The 20,787-nt window shown below is 52.6% G+C and overlaps 9 protein-coding genes across 17 annotated transcripts; 6 read left to right on the forward strand and 3 right to left on the reverse strand.

Annotated features, from left to right (window-relative positions):
• Positions 1-870: 870 nt before the first annotated feature.
• On the reverse strand, positions 871-5,266 carry PV05_05429. Of its 9 annotated transcripts, XM_013461935.1 has the most exons (10): positions 5,039-5,266; positions 4,852-4,873; positions 4,705-4,796; positions 4,477-4,651; positions 4,379-4,410; positions 4,274-4,323; positions 4,203-4,207; positions 4,069-4,153; positions 3,910-4,007; positions 871-3,858 (listed from the first exon to the last, which is right to left on the reverse strand). In XM_013461935.1, exons 4-10 carry the CDS (start codon positions 4,518-4,520, stop codon positions 3,489-3,491), a joined length of 684 nt encoding a protein of 227 aa, XP_013317389.1. In that variant the 5' UTR covers positions 4,521-4,651; positions 4,705-4,796; positions 4,852-4,873; positions 5,039-5,266; the 3' UTR covers positions 871-3,488. The 9 variants fall into 9 exon arrangements, with proteins under 9 accessions (XP_013317389.1, XP_013317388.1, XP_013317387.1 ...); XM_013461934.1 differs by having other exon boundaries at positions 4,705-4,873; XM_013461933.1 differs by having other exon boundaries at positions 4,863-5,266.
• PV05_05430 (uncharacterized protein) lies at positions 2,192-3,459 on the forward strand. Its single transcript, XM_013461939.1, has 4 exons — positions 2,192-2,656; positions 2,713-2,785; positions 2,835-2,941; positions 2,994-3,459. The coding sequence occupies exons 1-4, from the start codon at positions 2,448-2,450 to the stop codon at positions 3,301-3,303; spliced, it is 699 nt and encodes a 232-aa protein (XP_013317393.1). The 5' UTR covers positions 2,192-2,447; the 3' UTR covers positions 3,304-3,459.
• Positions 5,267-5,437: 171 nt separating the features above from the next.
• On the forward strand, positions 5,438-7,618 carry PV05_05431 (uncharacterized protein). The gene is made up of 2 exons (XM_013461940.1): positions 5,438-5,625; positions 5,690-7,618. The coding sequence occupies exons 1-2, from the start codon at positions 5,585-5,587 to the stop codon at positions 6,582-6,584; spliced, it is 936 nt and encodes a 311-aa protein (XP_013317394.1). The 5' UTR covers positions 5,438-5,584; the 3' UTR covers positions 6,585-7,618.
• Positions 7,619-8,174: 556 nt separating this feature from the next.
• PV05_05432 (uncharacterized protein) lies at positions 8,175-11,135 on the forward strand. The gene is made up of 4 exons (XM_013461941.1): positions 8,175-8,476; positions 8,590-8,730; positions 8,786-8,799; positions 8,847-11,135. The coding sequence occupies exons 1-4, from the start codon at positions 8,444-8,446 to the stop codon at positions 10,816-10,818; spliced, it is 2,160 nt and encodes a 719-aa protein (XP_013317395.1). The 5' UTR covers positions 8,175-8,443; the 3' UTR covers positions 10,819-11,135.
• PV05_05433 (uncharacterized protein) lies at positions 10,985-12,393 on the reverse strand. Its single transcript, XM_013461942.1, has 4 exons — positions 12,271-12,393; positions 12,145-12,204; positions 11,909-12,040; positions 10,985-11,842 (listed from the first exon to the last, which is right to left on the reverse strand). Exons 1-4 carry the CDS (start codon positions 12,305-12,307, stop codon positions 11,787-11,789), a joined length of 285 nt encoding a protein of 94 aa, XP_013317396.1. The 5' UTR covers positions 12,308-12,393; the 3' UTR covers positions 10,985-11,786.
• Positions 12,394-13,047: 654 nt separating this feature from the next.
• Positions 13,048-13,686, forward strand: PV05_05434 (uncharacterized protein; the record flags this gene model as incomplete). Its single annotated transcript, XM_013461943.1, has 2 exons — positions 13,048-13,452; positions 13,502-13,686. 2 exons carry the CDS (start codon positions 13,048-13,050, stop codon positions 13,640-13,642), a joined length of 546 nt encoding a protein of 181 aa, XP_013317397.1. The 3' UTR covers positions 13,643-13,686.
• A 233-nt stretch (positions 13,687-13,919) lies between these two features.
• PV05_05435 (uncharacterized protein) lies at positions 13,920-15,900 on the forward strand (the record flags this gene model as incomplete). The annotated part of the gene is made up of 3 exons (XM_013461944.1): positions 13,920-14,220; positions 14,271-14,444; positions 14,498-15,900. 3 exons carry the CDS (start codon positions 13,920-13,922, stop codon positions 15,856-15,858), a joined length of 1,836 nt encoding a protein of 611 aa, XP_013317398.1. The 3' UTR covers positions 15,859-15,900.
• An 18-nt stretch (positions 15,901-15,918) lies between these two features.
• On the reverse strand, positions 15,919-17,593 carry PV05_05436 (uncharacterized protein). Its single transcript, XM_013461945.1, has 3 exons — positions 17,498-17,593; positions 17,384-17,443; positions 15,919-17,331 (listed from the first exon to the last, which is right to left on the reverse strand). The coding sequence occupies exons 1-3, from the start codon at positions 17,534-17,536 to the stop codon at positions 15,976-15,978; spliced, it is 1,455 nt and encodes a 484-aa protein (XP_013317399.1). The 5' UTR covers positions 17,537-17,593; the 3' UTR covers positions 15,919-15,975.
• A 1,346-nt stretch (positions 17,594-18,939) lies between these two features.
• On the forward strand, positions 18,940-20,765 carry PV05_05437 (uncharacterized protein; the record flags this gene model as incomplete). Its single annotated transcript, XM_013461946.1, has 3 exons — positions 18,940-19,283; positions 19,330-19,674; positions 19,751-20,765. 3 exons carry the CDS (start codon positions 18,940-18,942, stop codon positions 20,763-20,765), a joined length of 1,704 nt encoding a protein of 567 aa, XP_013317400.1.
• Positions 20,766-20,787: the final 22 nt, after the last annotated feature.

Raw genomic sequence — 20,787 nt, forward strand, 5'->3', positions numbered from 1 at the left:
AATTTCGGAAGGGCAGCAAGAGTACGAGGAAGGGCAATGCGAAAAGATTAAGATATGGACGGGTTGGTATGGTTGGGAAAAGAGAGACGTCAGAAGGACGGCAAGGCCTAGTCAGGTACCTTCCCTCAACCGAAGATGATGGCCCCCTTGGCATAGATGGGCATCGAGAAAAGCTGCGCTCACGCTGCCAACTCGGTGTCTCTATTTGAAGGTCTGCTCCTAAGATACCACTGGCGTTTTGGTCCTGGCCACCACGACGAGGCTGATGCAAAAAGGAGGCCAAAATGTGGATCAAGATTAAGTAGACCCTCAAGGCGAGCTGCAAGTCATTCCTGCAGCATGTCGGTCAAGCTTACATGCAATAGTCTTGATCTTGCAGATTCTCATGCATATCAAGGTCAGGTGGAACAGACCACGGTGCTTTGTGGTCATCTAGCAAAATTCTATGAGTAGGGAAGATGGAGGAACTGGTTTCCTTCTGTTGTGGCTGGCTATGCTGCCCGAAATGCGAATAGAGAAGGACGATCTCCGATTGCGAATGCACCAGATGGTGGCACCCGATGGTTTCGTAAGTGACACGGAATGGCTGACTCGAGCCTGCACGATATTCTCCGACATGTTCGTCGATCCCGGTTCGAAAGAGGAATGGAGGGGACGAAGGGCACATAAGCGAAGTCGGTGTAGATTTTTGCGTAGCTGTTTTCGGGCAGGTTTAGACGCTGGTGGGCTTGGAGGGGTGCCAGAACGAGTTTCGCGCCATACTGCAAGATACAGAGAGCGGTAGCAACTCTACTAGGGTAACGATGGTGAGGACGGCAACCTTTAGAGGTGCTCGAGATGAGAAGCGGTACGAGTCAAACGAAGAGCTGTGAAGAGCCAAGTTGTCGGGCTACTGAGGCTTCTCCCTTTGCTGCTTAGGCCCGGCTTTTATCGCTGTATTAGTCTTCCTGCAGTGTGTCTTCATCGAACGAACCACCGTCCTCAGTCGTTCCCTCATGGGGTTCCCTCACCACCCTCCAGATCTCCAAGCAGCCACTCAGAGACCGCTTCGACTCTGTATCGTATTCATGTCGACCCCCCCAGCCCTCGGGAGCCTGCATCATACCTTCACTTTCTCCAGCCGAATCTTCCACTCCAACCGCTGGAATGCGCCCCGTCAGGTCCTCCACCGCTTTGCCGTCACCACTCACACCGAGCCATTCTTGTTGCTCCCTCAGCACACAATCCTACAGGTTGCGGTAGTTGGATGACCATCGTTCTGTGCAGTAGGGAACCTTCTGCGTGCCCTGGTGGCCCCAACTGCTAGAGGCTGTCACGTCTTGCGAGCGCTCCGATGTGAATATCTCTCTCCCAGCGCAGCGGGGTGCTTTCCGCAGAATGTGCCAAGTCAAACCTCCGATAAGACCATCCACTTCGAGTCTCCAGTAACCATTTCCAGGCAATTGCGGTTCGACAACCTAATTAGGCCGCTCACAATGCTTTCAAGCCCCTTGCCACCAGTCACAATCTTTTCTTGTCCTAGAAATCAGCGGTCCCTGCCATTTTGAGTTTGCCTCTCGACCTGTTTCCATCGCTTCCATTCCGGCCGCGTGATGCTCGATATTGATCACAACGGACATCGCTTAGAACATAAAAAGAAGAGTAGAAGCCGTGGGGAGGACAGTACCCTCATCTTCACGTCCCACCGTCGGACCTTTTCAGCACCGTGGTGGCTTGATGCTGGTTTTCTGGCCCCGTTCGCGAACATGTTCTCGTATCCGAATCATAGATACCCTGTACCCTACAATAAGGCTGACATGCCGTCCTTATCCAGAGATAAGGGAATCCGATCGTATTCTCAAGGAACAAGGTTTGTGTAGACTTCCTTGCCGACAGCGGCGACAGGCTGCCGGTGCTCCCTGGGGGTACTCTTTGGATTAGGCCCACTTTTCACCCGCCGTGCCAAATGCCTTCCGAAGACCTCACCGTATCAGCACCCATATCGACACCACCGTTGACTGGAACCGGCCATTCTTACATCACAGGATCACAAGGAGCCTGCAGCGGTTCACCGCATGGTAGAGCAGCAGACTCCACACACTCATGGTTCATGCTTTTGCGGGCTTTTGCTGCTTCGTGTCGCTAGTAATTGTCCCTGGGACGAGGATGGATTATTTTGCGTCGACGATCCTCGTCATCTAGACCGCTTGCTGGGAACCATCTATCTGTCAAACTTCTGGTGACCGCCCTGCCTCTGCGGAGTTTGACAGTCCCATTGCAAGATCCCACGTGGAAGCATTTAGTACTTTTCGGAACTTAAAACTCATGCCGTCCTCGTCCGCCTTACGGAGTGCAATGGTCTCCTGCTGTTCTCTTTCTTTCGCGTGCCCAAACCTCGAGGAATCTCGGTGTTGATGCAAGATCCTTGATTGGGGCCTAGCATGCATATGATCTAAGTCATAGATTGCATGAACCGTTGCAATTTTTCGACCAATAAAATCCTCGAGACAGGCAAAAGCCTGACTATTCTTCACCTTACACCACTCTGGCCTCGTGCGGTGTACCCAAGGGATCACAGACCGCCGTCGGACCTTACTTTCGAGGGCGTCAATTCATCTCGACGCAGACCTATCTGTCCTGCGCCTGTCGACTGCAGCATGGCGAAGCTCTTCATCGGGTACCGTGGCCTAATAGACACCTCGTGGAAACTCGTATTAACAGTGACGTTCGCAGGGGCCTTGCCTGGCACACAACCGACGAGACTCTGCAAGAGGGGTTTCAGCAATTCGGAAAGGTGGAGGAAGCTGTATTGCCGCTGCTGGAAGCCTCCATGTCCGGCTACTGATGTTTTCCAGGTCGTCGTCAAAGACCGAGATACCAACCGAAGCCGCGGATTCGGCTTTGTGCGATTCGAAACCAAGGACGAAGCCGACCTGGCGCTCGAGAAGATGAACAACACTGAGTGAGGTGGCGGACCAATGTCACGGCGGCCTCATTGCTAACCTCCTGACCAGGTTCGATGGTCGCATCATTCGAGTAGACCATGCGCAAGACAACAGGGCGGGCGGCTCAGGTCGAGGTGGCGGCTTTTCTGGAAGAGGTGGATACACACCGTCACCCGCTGCGCCGGGGGGATATTCACAAATGGGAGCCCAAGCGCGAAACCCGAACCCGATGCCATATGGACGTGGTGCAACGTACGCTCCTCAGTACGGACAGTACGATCCTCGATACCAGCAACCCGGCGGACCAGGCCAATACGGTGGAGGACAGTCGCAAGGGCCAAGCGATCCTTACGGGCCTCAAGGACCCTATCGTCGTTAGAATGAGCGCCTTTTCACGGCCGGGAAATGATTGCATGGAGATACCCATCGAGTTCGTCCGTCAAGTCAATTCAGAACGCGTCTAACGGGGCGTCGAGATTTTCGTAATTTTCAAATTTGTATTAAGAGCGTTGCTGTCCAGGCCTGCAAAATTTGCCGAACGATTTTCTTGTAATGAGTGCCCAATCATACTTCCTTCTCGATCTCCTCTTGCTCTTCGGTACTGCTGACCTTCCTCAACGCATCTGATGCAACGGGAGGTTGTGACGAGCGGCTCGGCGGAGCCAGTGCACGGACACGCCTGGCAAGGTCGGTAATGTGTTCATCGTAGCTGTCGACGCTCAGATCTTCCAAAGCCTTTTCGAGGTGCAAGAGGTATTCTCTGTTTTCACCACTTGGGCCGATGCTCACGTTGATGGTCTCGGCGATCTCTTGAGGTTGAAGGGCACCCAAGAATTGGGGGTTGTCGGGCATGCCGATGTACACCAGGCAATGAAGATCTGATAGCCTTGTGTCTGCGGGGTGGAATGGTGTATACTGGATGCTGTACCCGTTGCTGCCAAGTGGTCAGTGATCAGACCACAAGCCCTCGACCGAAGAATGATACATCTCGCGAATGTCAAGATACTCCTTCACTTCTTTGACCTTTGACGGAATGATATGGTACGCCACTCCCCAGACATAATCCTCTTCGGTCTGACGTTGCTGTTATGGATTAGTTATGTGGAAAATCTGCGGTGAGACGAGTCACGGGTCATGGTCGTACAGGATCGTCAAGCGTTTCCCAAAAGGATCTTTGGATCAACGTGGCCACTCTTCCAGGAGCATCTGGAGTACCTCGATGGTCTTCACTAAGAAAGACTTCAACCCCGACCGTGAGACTTGTTCGAGAGTACTCACCTGGCCTAAGCAGCCGATTTGGTTAGCCATATCCAATATATTTCGAGCATTCCTCGATCGTCCGACCCTACCTGCCAGAATCGACGGACATAGCCTTTGATATAACCCGGAATGCGTCGATCTATCCTCATGAACCTCGAGCACATTGCAACGTCAGTGTTCGCATAGGATCTTACCGAAGTGTGGAGGAGGCTTCCATATCAGACTCCTGCTCAATGTTAAAGACTGAGTCTCCTCCCAGATTTGCTACTATACGTCATTGGGATGAACATACCCGTAGCCAAACAGCCAGAAATCCTCAGGCTGATCAGAGCCCATGTCGACGATTTGGAGCTCAATCTAGGGATACGCAGTAGAGAAATTGTCGTGACCGGAGTGCGAGATCACGGGATCTGAAATGCTGGATTGTTGGACTAGAAAACCGTACCTGGGCGAAGAACGTCGAGGTCCTTTTGTACTAAGTCAATGAACTGTACGCAAACGTGGCAGGAGAATGGCTTGCATATGAAGATCAATTAAAGCAAGGCCAGTGACGGATCGAGAATGATGAGCGCGAAAGTGCTTGCGGAAGCTCGATACGCGTACCCGGATGCCCTAAGCAGACATTCTGAGTGGCAGTCCCAGGGTAGCTGCAGGAGCAGATGCTCACGGGCTTCGTACCGTCCCCTCCACTGCAGCGGCTAGCAATTAGTTGATAACGCACTTCCAGGATCTGCAGGTCGTGGAAAGGCCTGCCGTGGTCTGCTTCGAGGCGCAGAAAAGGTTTTCACCCACTGCTCCGATGCTCTTTCTTGGTGGCAGTTTACATAGCAAGGGAATAGTGCAGGGACCCTCACCGTTGAACCACGGTGGGAGCCGCAGGAAGCTCTTGCAAATCGGATAGACGCCGGGAAAAGGGATCCGGACAGGATTGGATTCGATTTCGTCGGAGCAAGTAACTAGTGAAGAAACAGGCAGGGCAGGCAATCTGTGATTTATGATGAATGCAAAGATGACTCTAAGTATGTGTAATGGACGATCAGAGGAAGATCAAGATCGAACACGACTCCTCCAAGGCGGTGATGGTTCGAATGCAAGTGCATGATTCACTCCAAGGTTCTACTTCTGTCACACGGCCTGCGCGAGGCAGCCTCGAGACACAAGTCAAGCTAGGCTTGTTCCGGGCACCTTTGGCGCCTCGGCGCATATTATTCTTATTCTGCGATGACTGCGCTTTGGATTCACCACGAATACGAGCCATTGGCAAACGAACCGTGAAGCCACCTGAAACTACCTCGTGAGACGCCATGGCTTGACGACCTGTACATCGACGATAAGATTCTCACTGTCCTTCTCTCTCTCCGCGCACTCCATCCCATCTCATCTCTGACGTGGTGTTCTCCATGGCCTACAACAGAGCATTCAATCCTGACGCCTTGCCTGCGTAAGTCCATTGCCTTCCAGCCGGCAGGCCATGTCCCGCTTGCTAATTTGACTGTGATTGACAGACATGCAGAGCCAGAACAGGCTGCTCAAGCCCTCAGTCAGCTGCAGGGAAACCGCAACCCCTCCCCAAGCACGCGCTATACAAATCAGGCACAACTAAATCCTAACGCTCCTCGTCCTCCACCGTCAGGCGACCGCCGTACATCCCCTGCCTCCCAGTATCGACCGCCTCCTGTACAAAATTACCCTCAGCAACGTACTTCTAACAACCAGTCCTACGTCGACAATCAGTACAATCGCCTGCAATCCCCCCCACCACAAAGCTACGGCTATGGACGGGGTCATCGACCTCAACACGAACCAAGACGGTCCTCGAGTGAGACAAATCACTACTCCGGCCGCGCGACTGCGCCTCCTGATCCAGATTCAGCCGACCTCTTCCCTCTTTTCCGTGCAGCAAATCAGTCGGGAACAGGTTTGATGACAACTACTGAACTAGGTTCCGCCCTTGTAAATGCCGATTTCACTCCCTTTGACGGCAGCACCATCTCGTCGCTGATGCGCATGTTCACTACCTCCCCACCCAACCAACCCCAGGGCCCGACCATCACGTTCACCGAGTTTGAGAGTCTCTGGCGATTTCTTGCCGCTTGGCGAACACTGTTCGAACGCTTTGACGAAGACGGCAGTGGCCGAATATCCTTGGGGGAGTTTTCCAAAGCCATGACGGCGTTTGGCTACCGCTTGTCACAGCCATTTGTCACTGTGCTGTACCATACCTTCAATGACCGGAGTCCAGTCCTCAACCAAGGAATGAGCTTTGACTTGTTCGTCCAGGCCTGCATTAGTCTAAAAAGGATGACAGATGTGTTTAAGAAATACGATGACGACCGCGATGGCTATGTTACTATGAGTTTCGAGGAGTTCTTGACGGAGATCCTCCGGCTACGAGATTGATAGGAAAGGCACGCTGGCCATATTATGACGACTTCAACGAAATCCAAAACTCGCTACTCCCAGGGCAGGACGATGGAGGGTCGAAGGGGTGTTATACCCTCAGGACGATGCCTTGGACATTCATAGACCGTCATCCAGTGCATGCAACTTGCTCAAGGGACCGACGGTGGACGCTTTGGAAAGTGCACTAGCTCTCTTAGGCGGTTCATGTCCTTTGAATCTTGCATCGTGAGACTTATGCTTGCGCGGCGACAAGACGCCCGCTGGGGCGACACATCTCACCCCGCAAATATTCAGGTCAGACAGTGCCGCTGATAGGCGACCCTCTGGGGAAGGTTCCCAGTACTTCGTAGGATCATATGGACGGGCTGTGGATGGTACAGTAGACATTGTCGAGTCGACCACTGGTGATCACCCGCGCACATACTGTGCGATGTGGTGCGTTGCGACGAGAAAGTCCGGCGTCGGGGGCTGGTGCGAGGGCTAACGTCATTTGACGGTTGTGATGCGGTGAGAAGCCGATTCCCCTCATCCAAATGCATGGAACAACAACAGAAGCATCTGAGATCTTGGATGGGAATAGGCAGAGCTGCAGAGCCCACTCGGAAAGAGCCTAGCTAACTAATCAGTTCTCCCTTCCACGTGGATGGTGCACACAGTACGGAGTAGTAGCTCCTGCACCAAAGGAGGTCGGCGAGCCCAAAATGATTACTTTCATCAGGACTCGGCTCACCGACATTGCAGAGAGTGTTGAGAGTCAATTCTGGGCCATCTCGATTCATACTGTCCATTAGGCAAGTCCATAGCCCGCTCGACGATACTCGAAGGGGAAAGCCTGGACACGGGAATTCGGTAGGGGCACGTCTTGTTACGACACTTGCTCGCCTAACTTAAGGTAGGTGACCGGTTTTCTTTGGTGTAGCCACCATTGAGAAGGGGTTTGGTTTAGAGGCCGACCCCAGTTTGTGCCTAGTTGCATGAGGATGCTTGTGGGTGGAACGTGGTCTGTGGGCATCGCGGGCTTTTGCGTGGCTTCTCAGGCCCTGTGGTTGGTTACCAGCGATAATCAATGCCGCCGCTGCGGCCAAGCGAAGGAAGCCCCTCGGTTTTGTCGAAGGCTTTGCTGCGCGCTAGAACGTTGGTCCTGCAGACAGGCACGCGGCAATTGTCCGCAGCTCGGCCTAGTGAGCCTACCACGCCTAGCTAAGGCGCTCTGTGACCCTTGTCTCTCGCATCACCTTTCTATTCCTCTCACTGCAATAATAGTTTGATCGACAATTGAGAAGCAGTAACAGGTGATGCGAATTCACCATGAGATACGCGTACATCAGTGCCCTGCGAGACAGCGAGCCGATCATCATGTGATGGGCGACTTGAAGCCGCTGGTTGGACGTCAACTGATTGATAGCTGTTGGATCCATCTGATGGTCCCCGGTGCTCGTTCTGAATCCTGATGCGCCTCTGCCCCTCTTTGGTAGCTAGAGCCTGGTGCAGCCAGTAGCCAGTGGGTGGGAGTGGCCACCCCCAGGCTCCCAGGCCCGTCTTCTGTTAGCCTGGTTCATCATTCGGTCGTCGTACTCGTCCGATCATGGAGGATGGAAGTCTTCCACTGCTACTGCTACTTACTGCTGCTGCTCGAATCACTAACTTACTACCACCTTGAGTCTGCAGATTTCCAAAGCTGATGAGCACAACTACCGTTGCACTGGCGCCTACATTCATCTTCTCCTCTTTCCCTTTTGACTACCGTTCATTGTTCACGATCCTGCCTGCACTTTTCGGAATCCCAGATGCGCTTTCCTAGAGTGTGACCGTTCCTGCCGATGTGCTCGGGTCGCTGCAGATGAGGCGCGTCTACAATGTCTTCCTTCTTCGGGAAATTAAAGAGCCAAGTATGTAATGAGGCCGCCCTGCTGGCTACCTCTGCCCTTGCTCGGAGCCTGCACCCTACTGTCATCGCCCTGCGTCCGTTTGCCATTCAACTACTGACTGCTTTGTACCCCAGAATGCACCCAGTCCAGCAGTGGGCACCGCCCCGACCAAGAAGGACCCGAATGCGCCTGTCCCAACCCCTCTAGAGCGCATGCTCATGAATGCTGGTCCAATCCGTCATGATGGAAGCGATAAATTCTTTGGTATGGAGAATGTGAGTATGCCCTCCTTGTCTGTATCCCTGTCTTGCTAACGAGGACAATCCGCAGTTCGGGAATACCTGGTCAGTGCTGAAACTCACGCGGTCGTTCGTGTAGCTGACCTCCGCAGCTATTGCAATTCAATCCTGCAATGTCTCTACTATTCTGTTCCTTTCCGAGAAAATGTCCTATCCTATCCTCGTCGTTCCACGCCCGAATCTGTTGCCAAAGCCCAGGCAAATGCACCTCCTCGACAGACCTCGAACCAAGCCAACGGAGCGGCAAAAAAACCACAAGGCCCTAGCTCTTCACGAAACGCTGGCACTCCTCCTCAGCAACAGAAACCCGAGGACAAAGATTCGCCCGAATACAAAAAGAAACAGGCGCTGTTAGCGGGCCCCATACTCAACTTGAGCTATGAGAACTCGCGGGATTATGAAATGTCAGCGACACTCTTCAGCTCTCTAAAAGATCTATTCGAAGCCGTTGTCGTCGATAAGCAACGAATGGGCGTGATCAGTCCGGCCAAGTTCCTGGAGACATTGCGCAAGGATAACGAAATGTTCAGATCCGCCATGCATCAGGACGCGCATGAATTTCTCAATCTCTTGCTTAATACTGTGGTCGAAAATATTGAGGCACACGACAGGACCCTAATCGCGCAGAAGCAGTCTCAAGACGCTCAACAGTCAGCGGACGACTCTGGTGATATAACGAAATCTCAATCAGCGACCGTCTCCTTTCCTTCCGTACTCCCTACACCGACGGCTAACTCCAGCACGCGATGGCTGCGCGAATTGTTTGAGGGCACTCTAACTTCCGAAACCCGATGTTTGACATGCGAAAACGTTTCTCATCGTGATGAACCATTTTTAGATTTGTCGGTGGATCTAGAGCAACATTCATCTGTGACTGCTTGTCTTCGCAGATTTTCCGAAGAGGAAATGCTTTGTGAGCGGAACAAGTTTCATTGTGATAATTGTGGTGGTCTCCAGGAAGCCGAGAAGCGCATGAAGATTAAGAGGCTGCCGAGGATATTGGCACTTCACCTGAAACGATTCAAATATACCGAAGACCTACAGCGATTACAGAAGCTGTTCCACAAAGTCGTATATCCCTACCATCTCCGGCTTTTCAACACCACCGACGATGCCGAGGATCCCGACCGAATATACGAGCTGTACGCAGTCGTGGTACACATTGGCGGCGGACCTTATCATGGACATTACGTTGCAGTCATCAAAACTCAGGATCGGGGATGGCTGTTGTTCGACGATGAAATGGTGGAACCGGTCGACAAGAACTATGTTCGAAATTTCTTTGGAGACAAACCTGGACTTGCCTGCGCTTATGTGTTGTTCTACCAGGAGACCACCATGGAGGCGATTCGAAAAGAACAGAAAATGGAGGGCAAACGACGCGCCTCGCAGGATCTTGCCAATGGGCTGGCAGTGGACACCAGACAATCGGCCGAGCTACACCGAGTCCAAACCGTCAGTCCTGGTACCGAGGGCATGCAGTATGCTACGCTTGATCACGCTATGACGGCACCCGAGTTCATGACTAATGGTCATATTGAACCGCCCAAATCACCTACCCTTACCTCCGACAGACCTGTCAGTCCGGTGGTACAAAGCAAGAAAGAAAAGGCCAAGGAAGACAAGGCACGCAAGGCTGCGGAGAAAGTGGCAGAGAAAGAAAGACAGGAAGCCGAAAAACAACGCCGGAAAGAATTGGCTACCAAGTTGTCAGAAGCACACAAGCGGCAGGAGGCCGAGCTCAAGGCAGCCCTGGAAGCCAGCAAAGCCTCCAAAGCCGAGGAGGACAAACGGCATGGCTTGGAACGATCGGTCACGTCACCAAATGGCAGCAGCCATTCGGGTCTCGATAGGTTCAAGCGATCCAAGAGCTTGCGCTTTGGGTCGCTGACGAAGAGAGACAAGCCGCAACCGAAGCCTTCGGACGAAAACCTGGCCACGTCGTCAGCTTCTGCGGAAACGGACTCGCCGGACGTCGAAAAGGACAAGGATAAAGATACTCCGCCCAGGGAGAAGAAGAATCGGTTCAGTATTCGCAAAAAGTCGTTCGGCATGTTGTCATGATGTTTGTGATGGCCCTATGGACCGTTTTACCATGTGCCTGGTCATAATCCCGGCGAAAAGAATTTTTGGGCTTTTTGGATGGGCTTGTTTCGACATTGACATTGACCTTGTTGCCATGCACATACCCAAGGTATACAAGTGACATAATGTCCATGATTTGTGATGATCATGATATAATGATATCGGCCTACCACGAAAAGAGAGTTGAATCATCGGGTACATATACAAAGGGACAGACAAGAGTCGGACCCGGACTCGGATTTGGATGGTTTCTGCTTGTCGTAAATATAATTCTTGTTGCAACTGGAATCCGCATGGCAATTTATGCGTCCTGAGTTCATACTTCGTATTTGTCCCATCCTATCTTCCATGAATTAATCGAATCTGGCTGTAGTACCACACTGTCCGCATTCACCCCAGGAGACAGTGCACCGGGCGGCGTAGTAGCAAGCGCTCAAGTCAATCCTCCAGGCACTTGACTAGTAGTGCAGCTTCAATGCACTATAGTCGATACGTGTCATCCGACGGCTCAAGTGCCTAGTCCATACTCGTTCTTGACGGGGGACAAGGGGGTGAGCTGAGAGCAGGTCCGCAAGCGCCAGAAGTATCTTGGGCTCGTAGCGTTGCTGCTTAGGTACCTTTTTCCTTCCAATCTGGTGGAGCTTCGAAGACGAGATGTGCGGTAGACTTCGCAGAGCTCGATATTTCGCATCCCATACTGGGCCCCGGGCGCAGGTGGCCGTCGCAAGCCTATATACGGAGGTACCGCGATATCTGATAGCATGGTCGAATGAGGCTGATAACTTTCGCCCCTATCAAGTCCAGTTCAAGATCAATGCAGAATGTCTGTTCATATTGATGGTGGTGCTGTTGGAGTCTTTTTGGCGTCTTTGCGCTTCGGCCCAGGGGCCTTGCAAGGTGATAGTATTGTGGTACAGTCCTTCGTGTAGCGTGTGACGTGAGCAGATCTATCCCAATACCAGCTCATAGATGATTATGGCCGTATTCACGAATATTAACGGCACTATTGTTCTGGAGGGTCAGCTGTTATGTGCCTTTGCGTGGGGACTTTGGTTGCGAGACGACGAACCTCGACATAGTGTCCTTATACTCGATATCAGATTGATGCCTTTGCTGCGAAAGCTCTCGGGATCTTGAGCGGGAGCACCAAACGCAGCGCCCCCCACTGTTGGGTCGTTGAGTTGTGATTTCCCCCAGCCGACTGCGAGATAGAGTGTTAGTATTTAGCTCGACTCCTTCGGTCCCCTCCTTTTTCCTTCTGAGAAACCCTGAGGAATGGTGGTTATGGCGAGAAAAGCAACGTACTTCGAGCGAGAAAGCGGTCTTCGGAGAGGATTGCGACAGCGTTGAGGAGGAGGCAGCTGGCTGAGAAAAGGGTGGTGTGTTAGTGTCTTGGGTACTTTTGCGATCCGGTAGACAGAGGTTGCTCACCATAGATGAAGGGGCCGAAGCCGAATAAGCTGAGCATTTTGATTGGGATGTGGACACTTTTGTCGAGAAAGAAAGTGACAGGGTAGAGTCGGAAATGCAGATGCAGAGGCAGGTCGAATATGGTATTCTTGGCTGGAAAGATGTATCCTGTTCTTGAAACGCAGCCGTCGTCGGAGTTGAAGCCAGATTTTCATGTTGACAGTCACGGGGTCCGCAGTACATTGCACGGCGAAGTGTTAGTGCTGAAACCGTATATTTGGCCTCCGCTTCTCCATCCGCGTACTTCACGAACCCTGTAAGACAGCAATGCGATGCTGACTGCTGCTCGCTGGGGTTCGTGGAAGCTGCTCTCCTGCGGAAACCGTTTTCGGAATGTGCATCGTGAGCACAGACTTCTGTGTAACCTTTGTTGGGTTTATCCAGGAACCATTTGATGCTTCCTGTAGCAAGACCTCACCGCTAATGCTGGTGAGACGTCCTTGGGGTGTCCAAATTCCGCTATCGTGTACGCCAAAACACGCTCGTTGGCTCGTCAGCTAAGGCGCGCTGAAGGTTCACTGATTAGGCGACCGCTCTGCACTGCGGACACTGCGGAAGGATGGCCCGGACACAAGCTCCCGCGAACTGCCTTCACCCAGTCTAAAGGCATTCGGGAGAGGTAAGTGGTCTATATAAGGTTGGAAGCTGCCCCGAGATGGAAAATTCAAAGCGTCGCTCAATTGAGATCAGCCGTGGCAAGTCACTCCTTGATTCACTATACCAACATCTTATCCCATAATGATGGCCGAAAGAGTTGAAAGAGTCTCGGACCTTCCTCCTTGCAAACGACACATTACGACACACGATGCCGAGGGCAAAAGCGTTTACACCAAATCTCCACCACAGCAGTACATACCCGTTGGAGAGATCGGGGGAATGGCTCGCTCATATGCAGTGGCTTCTGTCCCTGCGAAATTGGCAGATGATGCAGACATGAAGGCATACCTGGGCCAGGATGCAGTCACTAGCTGGTATCAACCATCGATCGTCACACCTAACGGCGCCAATCTTTTAGTTGTGGATCTGGCACCAGGGGCAGCGAGCATGATGCATCAGACAGTGTCCATTGACTTTTCCATCTGCACCGTCGGCGAGATTGAACACGAGCTCGATAGCGGAGAGACCGTACTGCTGAAGCCGGGGGTAAGACCATGTCTCTGAAGAACTTGTCAGCCATGCTGATGACCATCAGGACCATATTGTTCAACGAGGGACCAATCATCGATGGCGTAACGCCTCTCAAATAGAACCAGCTCGTTTTGTCGCCGTCACAATCTCATGCGAGCCGTTTGATATTGCTGGCAAAATGCTCGAAGAGATACACGTGCCTTGAGCCCGGTGATGACTTCAGAGCTTGGGTAGTCAAGCTCGGTATCTAAATCATCATCTTCATTCACTTTATTGGCTCAATGTCGCGAGCATATAACCAGTATACAAATCAAATGTCGCTCCTTGAATTGGACAGTATTCTTACAATGCTCGCTGTCTTCAAGTCGATCACGTGACTGTCATCCTCGTCAGGCAAACCCCCTTTCTCATGAACTTCGTCCAACGTTATTACACTGACCGACGACGAACTATTACTTTGACTGGCTCTTATTGTCGCGCGAATGGCTAGAGTAGAGCTCTGGTATCTCGGAAGTCTGAGCATCGTTGCGCTTATACTTCTCCACCTAGATCAATCGCGCTATACGAAGGTTGAAGAATCCTTCAACATCCAGGCCACGCACGACATATTGAAATACGGCGTGCCAACACACAATGTCTACCTCAAGCTCAAAGCCCAGTATGACCATATGAGCTTCGCTGGTGCTGTGCCTAGGACCTTCATCGGCCCTCTTATCCTGGCTGCTTTCGCCAAACCGGTGGTCTGGTATGGCCATCTCGACGGCGAGCAGCAGCAAATGCTAGGTAGAAAGCCATATTCGCCACCATCGTTTATACATTGACACAGTCAACAGTTAGAGGACTCCTAGGTCTTTTCAATGGTTTGGCACTCGTCGGATATGCGTCCGGCTTGCTACGTGCGTATGGCCTTGTGACCGCCATCTGGTATACGATGCTTCAAGCCAGCCAGTTTCACATTCTATATTACGCGTCGCGGACTCTACCCAATATGTTTGCATTCGGGATCAGTATGACAACCACGCTGCTTAACCAAAGTTCTGGTATCTGACGCGTGCTACAGCCACAATTGCTCTGCGCTTCCTCCTCCCGGACCCAGGATCGGTGCAGCTCCAGGCCCGACGGACAAGACTAGCACTCTACCTCCTGACCCTTGCTACGATTATATTCCGCTCAGAGATCGCCTTGCTCCTTGCTTCTCACTGTGCCTATCTACTTCTGAAAACTGGCACCCTCAACAATGCCGTCTCCCTCGTCCGAGCAGTTTTCCTCCCGGCCATCCTCTCCGCGACGGTTGCAGGCCTCCTCTTGACTGTCAGCATCGACACGTTCTTCTGGCAATCACGATCACTGCTCTGGCCCGAACTCGCGGCGTTCCTATCCAATGTTCTGCCATCGAAGGGCGGCCGCGGCGCTTCAGCCTGGGGCACATCGCCCTGGCACTGGTACTTCACATCCGCCCTTCCACGACTTCTTCTCAACCCCTTGCTCCTACTACTACCACTCTGGGGCCTAACGACGACCTTACGATCTTCAATACTCGATCTCACCATCCCTTCCATGACCTACACAGCTCTATACTCCATCCTTCCGCACAAAGAAACGCGCTTCCTCTTCCCCATCGTCCCGCCTATCACTGCAGCCGTCGCTCTTTGCGCAGGGTACATCACCACCCGCCGCCACCGGTACATCTCGTACAACTTGACCCACTACCTTTTGGTGCTCTCCACCATGACGTCCGCTTTACTGTCGACAGGCCTGCTTCTTCCCCTGTCCGCACTAACATACCCCGGTGGCCACGCACTGACATCTCTACACGCGTTGTCTCTCAATTACGGCCCCCAGCCCAGGATAACAGTACACTTGACCAATCTCGCCCTGCAGACAGGCGTGACGCACTTCCTCGACGAGCCGTCATCACCAATGCACGCGCGACCAGTGTTAATATTGCCCGGCTCGGCAGACGGCCGGAGGCCAACTCTCACGTCGACACGTCCGACGCAGTGGGTGTACGACAAAACGGACAATGAGACGGAATTTCTCACACCCAGCTTCTGGAGTCAATTCGACTATGTTGTTGTCGAAGATCCGGCGCGTGTGATCGGCGCGTGGGACATCGTGGACAAGGTTCCTGGCCTGGGAAAGCCGAGCATCTTGAAACCTGATCTGGGTCGGGGACTGTTGGTGCTGGGACCGAAGAAGCAGAGGAGGGAAGACGATGCTTTATCAAGATTGACCGAAGAAATGTACGGCTCTGTGGGCAAGTGGATGTATGGAATAGTGCATGATGTGGTCAGAGAAGGATACGGAGTGGATAAAGTGCTCGGGCAACGTTGGAGCTGGACCAAAGGTTGGTGGGTGCATTGGGGGTTGGAGACGAAGTTGTATGTTTTGAAGAGAAGTGAGAGTGGGATAGCACCTTGACGAGATTTGCTACGTTGAAATGTTGCACAGAGTCTGCGTGCGACTTGCGAAGCAACCGAGTCCTGGTTGGTATTCCGACACTGATATCTTCACGCTATGCTCGCAATAGACGTGATATCACCTCCCTTTTTGTAACAGGCTTATCCTGCTTTCCAAGCCCGAAACCATATCCCCAACGACCTTGACATTGCCCTTCATGGCGTCCTCCAGGTCAGACATGCCTTTCTCTACATCCTCAACCGCCTGTCTCCACTGCTTGATTTCTTCTCTCGTTTCAGCCTGCCTCTTGTCCACAGTGTCAAGGTTGTTCTTCGCTTCAGCCGCCCCAGCATGGATCACGCTGAGCGCTCTCAACCGCTCCAATACCACCGGCAGCAGGGGCTGAAGGTTTTGAATCGACGGTAGAAGCTGGTACAATGCATTAATCTTGGAGGATTCCTCGTCCAGGAACAGCTGTGACTGGATTTGTAAAGACTCGTCACCTGGTGCAGCTGCGTCAGCAACGGCTGGCTGCTGTGTGGACGAAGCGTTGGAAAAGCCGCGGCGTGGACGAGTGTTGGTGTGTGACATGAGGTTGAGGTTGCGCATACGTGATTCGTGGAGCTCTGAAAGAGCTTGAAGGGCTTGTTTGCGAGACGCGGTCAATCGGTCGGATTCGGCGATGAGGGTCTTGAGTTTGGAAGAGACAATGTCAAGCGAGGGAATGGATTGAGTGGTTGGTGGCGCCGTAGAGGATTTCGGTGCCAGAGTATTGCTGAGGACTGTTATCTGCGTCGAGAGGCTGTCGAGAGTCGGGAGAATGGATGTCTGGGGGTCGTTACTCGCAGAGGAAATGCCCAGCGCAGATTCCAAGGCCGTGAGCCTGTCTGAAAAGGCTGCCACGGCCGAGAGCGCTGATGGTGCTGCTTGAGCGACTTCCTGCTGTGTGCTCGTAGGCTGTCTTGTATCCTGCGCGGCGTTTCGTTTCGAGGAGTCCAGCCTCGACAGAAATTCATCTTCCAGGGAGCCGGCGGTCTTGGATCTTGCTTTGGTGCTTAACTCGTCCAGCACTCTACTGAGTTCCTCAACACCGTCTATACCGAAACCGTCGTCTTCTTCCCCTTGTTGCTGCTCAACGCTGTCTCTGAACTCTCCATCACCATCTTTCTCCTGTTCTCGTCGCTCCAATTCGAGCCTCACTTCTTCAGCTTCTCGTTTTAATCTGGCCAATTTCCTGCCCAAAGTCTCGTCTTCGCTATCACTCAGGTCACCCAGCTCTTCTGCGCCATTGTCGTGCCTCCTGCGACGTCTTGAGCGTGTCCGGTACGATCGGTGAAGGCCGCCAATAGTGTCCGAGAAATCGACTCCTCGGGCGTCCACGAGAGCAGGTTCAAATCTTCGTCTTGCTCCGTCCCGGTCAAGCGGTTGTCTGTCTAGGCCAGGGCGAGCTTCGTCGTCGGAGGGAGACTCGGATATGGTGCGCAGAGTACCCGTCTGAAGCAGTCAGCGGCTATGCTTGTAGGCTGCGCGTTCTTGAGAGGTTTACCCGTGCAGTGGAAACATCGTCCGCCAGTTCTGGTGTCTCATATACTTCCGGTGCAGCATCCTATGGCGGTGTCAGTCGGTCTAATTGGAGGTTTGGAAATGCTTTCCGACTTACAATGTCTGGAAGCACTGCCCACTTGTTACTGACAGCCATGGTGAGTGGTCTATATGCTGGGCTGGATATGTGAACACAAACACGAGTACTCCGTAACATCCAAACACTTTACGCGCAAAAGGTTTAGGCGGTTCGGGCCACTAAGTATGGGCCAGTGGGCCTTTCAAGCTAAGCACCAGGGGCGAGCGTCGTGCCGCTTTAACCTAGATCTCCAGCCCGCACTGCAGGCGTCTAGGCGCGCCGTTTCTTACAAAACACCTTGTGTTAACAGTCTCGTCCCAAGTCCTTGATGATAGACCGTCATCCGAGCTGGAATGAGCAATACGCCGCCCGCATCTCTCTGGCTTGTCCCGCTGAGCTGCAGTAAATCCGGTTTTGGGCGTAGTCTGCAAGGGTCCTGGCACCCCCTGCACTCCCCTGGCTCATTTACAGCTCATCATCAGATGTGATGATCATATTACTGGTTGATAGATAGCTGGTGGGCAACCAGTGGAACGGCACTGCTTCTGCGTCGAACGGTAAGCGTTATGATCGCGTTGTTTTCTCGCCGCGATCTCTCAAAAGGCAACCACGACGTGCACGCCAACCTACCTTTGTCTGCCCTGGCTACCCATCTCTTCTTCCGCACAACGATCAGCGAAGCGACTACCTGCCTTCCCATCATGAGTGGCTCCAAGGTTGATCTGCGGCTTGACCATGCAGTTCGGACTTACTCTTCTGCGGAGTGAGGCTGACTCCCTCTATTAACGAGCCACTTGCTCCCCTACATCTTCCACGGCATGTTGGCCCCATTCCAACCGCCGAGTAGGCACACACGTGGGAGGTCCAAGCCGTCTAACCGCAGCTTGAGATGGACATATTGTCGTACTTGTTCTCCTCAGCCTGCTTCCTGCAAAGAAGCATAACACTCTCAAGGGTTCCTCGATTGCCAGTGAAGCTCTCTTTGACCCAGACGGAATCTGTCCTCATGAGATCGAGCCATCAGACTCCATTTCTGCTCTCGGAATTCCCAGGCTTGCATACTTGCGGCTCCGCGACCCTGGATCATGGCAGGCTGGCAGGCAATTGCAACACGAATTAGAGCAGCTGCAACATGGACGAGAACAACTGCGACACGAATGAGGACTGCCTCGCGACGAACACTGTCTAGGGCAACAACCATTGCTCATAGTCTTCTAACACCGGTCCTATGCACTCTTCAACTTCAGCTTCTTGCAGTCACTAGATTTTGGCATCAACAACATGAGGATCCCAAAGTGGTGGTATACAAAAGCCGGAAGATTGCTGCGCTCAATCTCGCCATCCATATTCTGCCTTTGGCAGGGGTGATTGTTCTCTTGGTTTTCAATCTCAGATCATTCTACATTGGCCACGTGACTACCTCGACCTTAACAGTCTTACAATTGCCGGCGAAGGGACTTGAAATACTCATACAGGCATCAATGGCTTTCATGATCTTGCACCTAATCAGATCCAATGCCATCGGTCAACAACCTCTCCCTTTGGGCGTGCTCGTTGCCCCTTATCAGATCGCAGACGTCTCATATCTGTGGTCACTTGAGTACTGGGCTTGCCTGACATCAAAGAATGGTCCCAGTCGGCACAAAATCATCATCTTTCTGGTGATCCCGTCAGCTTTTGGGCTAGGGCTAGTTGTAGGCCCTGCAAGTGCCATTGCAATGATCCCCCGAATCATCGACTATCATGAGGATTCAACATTGTTCCTGATGGCAGAACAGTCCAATTTGTTTCCCTCACAAGTAACCCTGGCTAACGGAGTAGTTGAGTGAGTGTACAACGCAGGCGAAAGTGGCGCATGCTGACCTTGGTAGGATGGAAGACTCTGTAAGTGCTTCGCTGTATCAACTAGGGGCTATGGACTTGGTCGGAAAGGTGCAAAGAACAATCACGGATGACCGTGGGTTTCGCACACTGCACTGGACAGAAGAAGGCTACTGGACTGGCTTGACTCAGCAGAGCACCGACGCCGAAAGAAATTTTACCTCTTCGCTCATGAGCACGATGCCTGGACAGCCGTTATCCCAGGTGTTTCAAAGGGTCCAGAATACGGCCTCCGACAACGTGCTCGTGTCCAACTATCTTCAGCCATATGTCGAACAAAGATGTGGAACAAAGGTTGTCTCCTCTGACAAAGTATTGCTAAACAATTTGACCGAGTCGGTTTGGTTCGGAAATGACAGCAGTGATATCAACAGCCTTGTGACAGCAGGAGACCTAATGCATGTCTGGCAGACAGCGCCCACAGCCTCAAGTAAACGGGCTGAACTACAAGGGCTATTCAGAGTCCGGCCTAGCGTACACTGGTTTGATGTCAATAAACGACGGCGGTCTGTTGAGCATGATGTTCTTCGATCCGGCTCAAGCAGGCCTGAATGACAGCCTATGGATAGTGTACGGCGAGATGCGTTTCGGGTCTGGGACGCTCTGGACAATGACCGGCTGCCATGTTGATGCATTCTGGTACTCAACGCACTCGAATTTCAGTGTCGTCACTGCTATCACCACGAGCAACCCGGCAGAGGATCGAACATTTAGACACGGTATGAAGATCAGCCTCGACCGTGAGTGGGCATCCCGTGTGTCAGAGTTGTTTCGTAACAGCAGTGGTGCGAATCTCAACACGATGCTGGAAAGGGCTGCTGCGGCGATTGCGATTGCGGTTTCTGATGCCGGCTCAGAATATCTCCCAGGCACTCTGCCAGTGGTGTTCCCGGACAGGGTTGGTGGCATATTGCCTACCCCGGAAAAGAACTGGCGCACGACACAGGTGCAACGTGATGCACTGCTCCGATTCATAGACAAGCAAGGTTTTCTTGACCGTTACGCCGAAGTGGACAACTACGCATTCGACAACTGGACCGATCCCGCACGGCTCTCCCGAATTTCGGTGCAGATGTCTCGGCGCGGGTACGGGTACGATCCCTCTGAAACTACCGTTCAGCTTTCGTTGGCGGTTCTCACCTTTTCCTGTCTTGTCGTGGCTGTATTTACTGCGTATACCATGTCGACCAGGGTAATAGCAACAAGTTGGGACACGATAGGCGAGTTTACATTGCTGGCTCTAAATTCGGCAAAACCGAGTCATCTACCAGGTACCAGTGTCGGCGTGGAGACTTTGTCGACTTATCGGAGACCGGTCAGTATTCGGGTAAACAAAGGGAACTCGACGGAGCTTGTATTCGACGATGATCCGGCTCTCACAAGGGCGGATTATGTGAGAGCTCAACCGAACGCCGAATACTCATGATGTTGAATGGGCAGGACAACGA

The sequence above is a fragment of the Exophiala xenobiotica genome (assembly GCF_000835505.1).
Source record: "Exophiala xenobiotica strain CBS 118157 unplaced genomic scaffold supercont1.3, whole genome shotgun sequence".
NCBI lineage: Eukaryota > Fungi > Ascomycota > Eurotiomycetes > Chaetothyriales > Herpotrichiellaceae > Exophiala > Exophiala xenobiotica.

Excerpts from the sequence above, each read along its gene's own strand:
- PV05_05432 (XM_013461941.1), top strand. The coding sequence starts at position 8,444 with ATGTCTTCCTTCTTCGGGAAATTAAAGAGCCAA. Across the intron at positions 8,477-8,589 it reads TCGGGAAATTAAAGAGCCAA|AATGCACCCAGTCCAGCAGT; the intron begins GTATGTAATGAG and ends TTTGTACCCCAG.
- PV05_05431 (XM_013461940.1), top strand. The coding sequence starts at position 5,585 with ATGGCCTACAACAGAGCATTCAATCCTGACGCCTTGCCTGC. Across the intron at positions 5,626-5,689 it reads AATCCTGACGCCTTGCCTGC|ACATGCAGAGCCAGAACAGG; the intron begins GTAAGTCCATTG and ends TGTGATTGACAG.
- PV05_05429 (XM_013461936.1), bottom strand. The coding sequence starts at position 4,520 with ATGGGCTCTGATCAGCCTGAGGATTTCTGGCTGTTTGGCTACGG. Across the intron at positions 4,411-4,476 it reads TTCTGGCTGTTTGGCTACGG|GAGTCTGATATGGAAGCCTC; the intron begins GTATGTTCATCC and ends AACATTGAGCAG. Across the intron at positions 3,859-3,909 it reads TATCTTGACATTCGCGAGAT|CAACGGGTACAGCATCCAGT; the intron begins GTATCATTCTTC and ends ACCACTTGGCAG.
- PV05_05433 (XM_013461942.1), bottom strand. The coding sequence starts at position 12,307 with ATGCTCAGCTTATTCGGCTTCGGCCCCTTCATCTATG. Across the intron at positions 12,205-12,270 it reads CTTCGGCCCCTTCATCTATG|CCAGCTGCCTCCTCCTCAAC; the intron begins GTGAGCAACCTC and ends CCCTTTTCTCAG. Across the intron at positions 11,843-11,908 it reads TATAAGGACACTATGTCGAG|TGCCGTTAATATTCGTGAAT; the intron begins GTTCGTCGTCTC and ends CCAGAACAATAG.
- PV05_05436 (XM_013461945.1), bottom strand. The coding sequence starts at position 17,536 with ATGGCTGTCAGTAACAAGTGGGCAGTGCTTCCAGACATT. Across the intron at positions 17,444-17,497 it reads GGGCAGTGCTTCCAGACATT|GATGCTGCACCGGAAGTATA; the intron begins GTAAGTCGGAAA and ends ACACCGCCATAG. Across the intron at positions 17,332-17,383 it reads ACGATGTTTCCACTGCACGG|ACGGGTACTCTGCGCACCAT; the intron begins GTAAACCTCTCA and ends TGACTGCTTCAG.
- PV05_05430 (XM_013461939.1), top strand. The coding sequence starts at position 2,448 with ATGAACCGTTGCAATTTTTCGACCAATAAAATCCTCGAGACAGGCAAA. Across the intron at positions 2,657-2,712 it reads ATGGCGAAGCTCTTCATCGG|GGGCCTTGCCTGGCACACAA; the intron begins GTACCGTGGCCT and ends TGACGTTCGCAG. Across the intron at positions 2,942-2,993 it reads GAGAAGATGAACAACACTGA|GTTCGATGGTCGCATCATTC; the intron begins GTGAGGTGGCGG and ends CCTCCTGACCAG.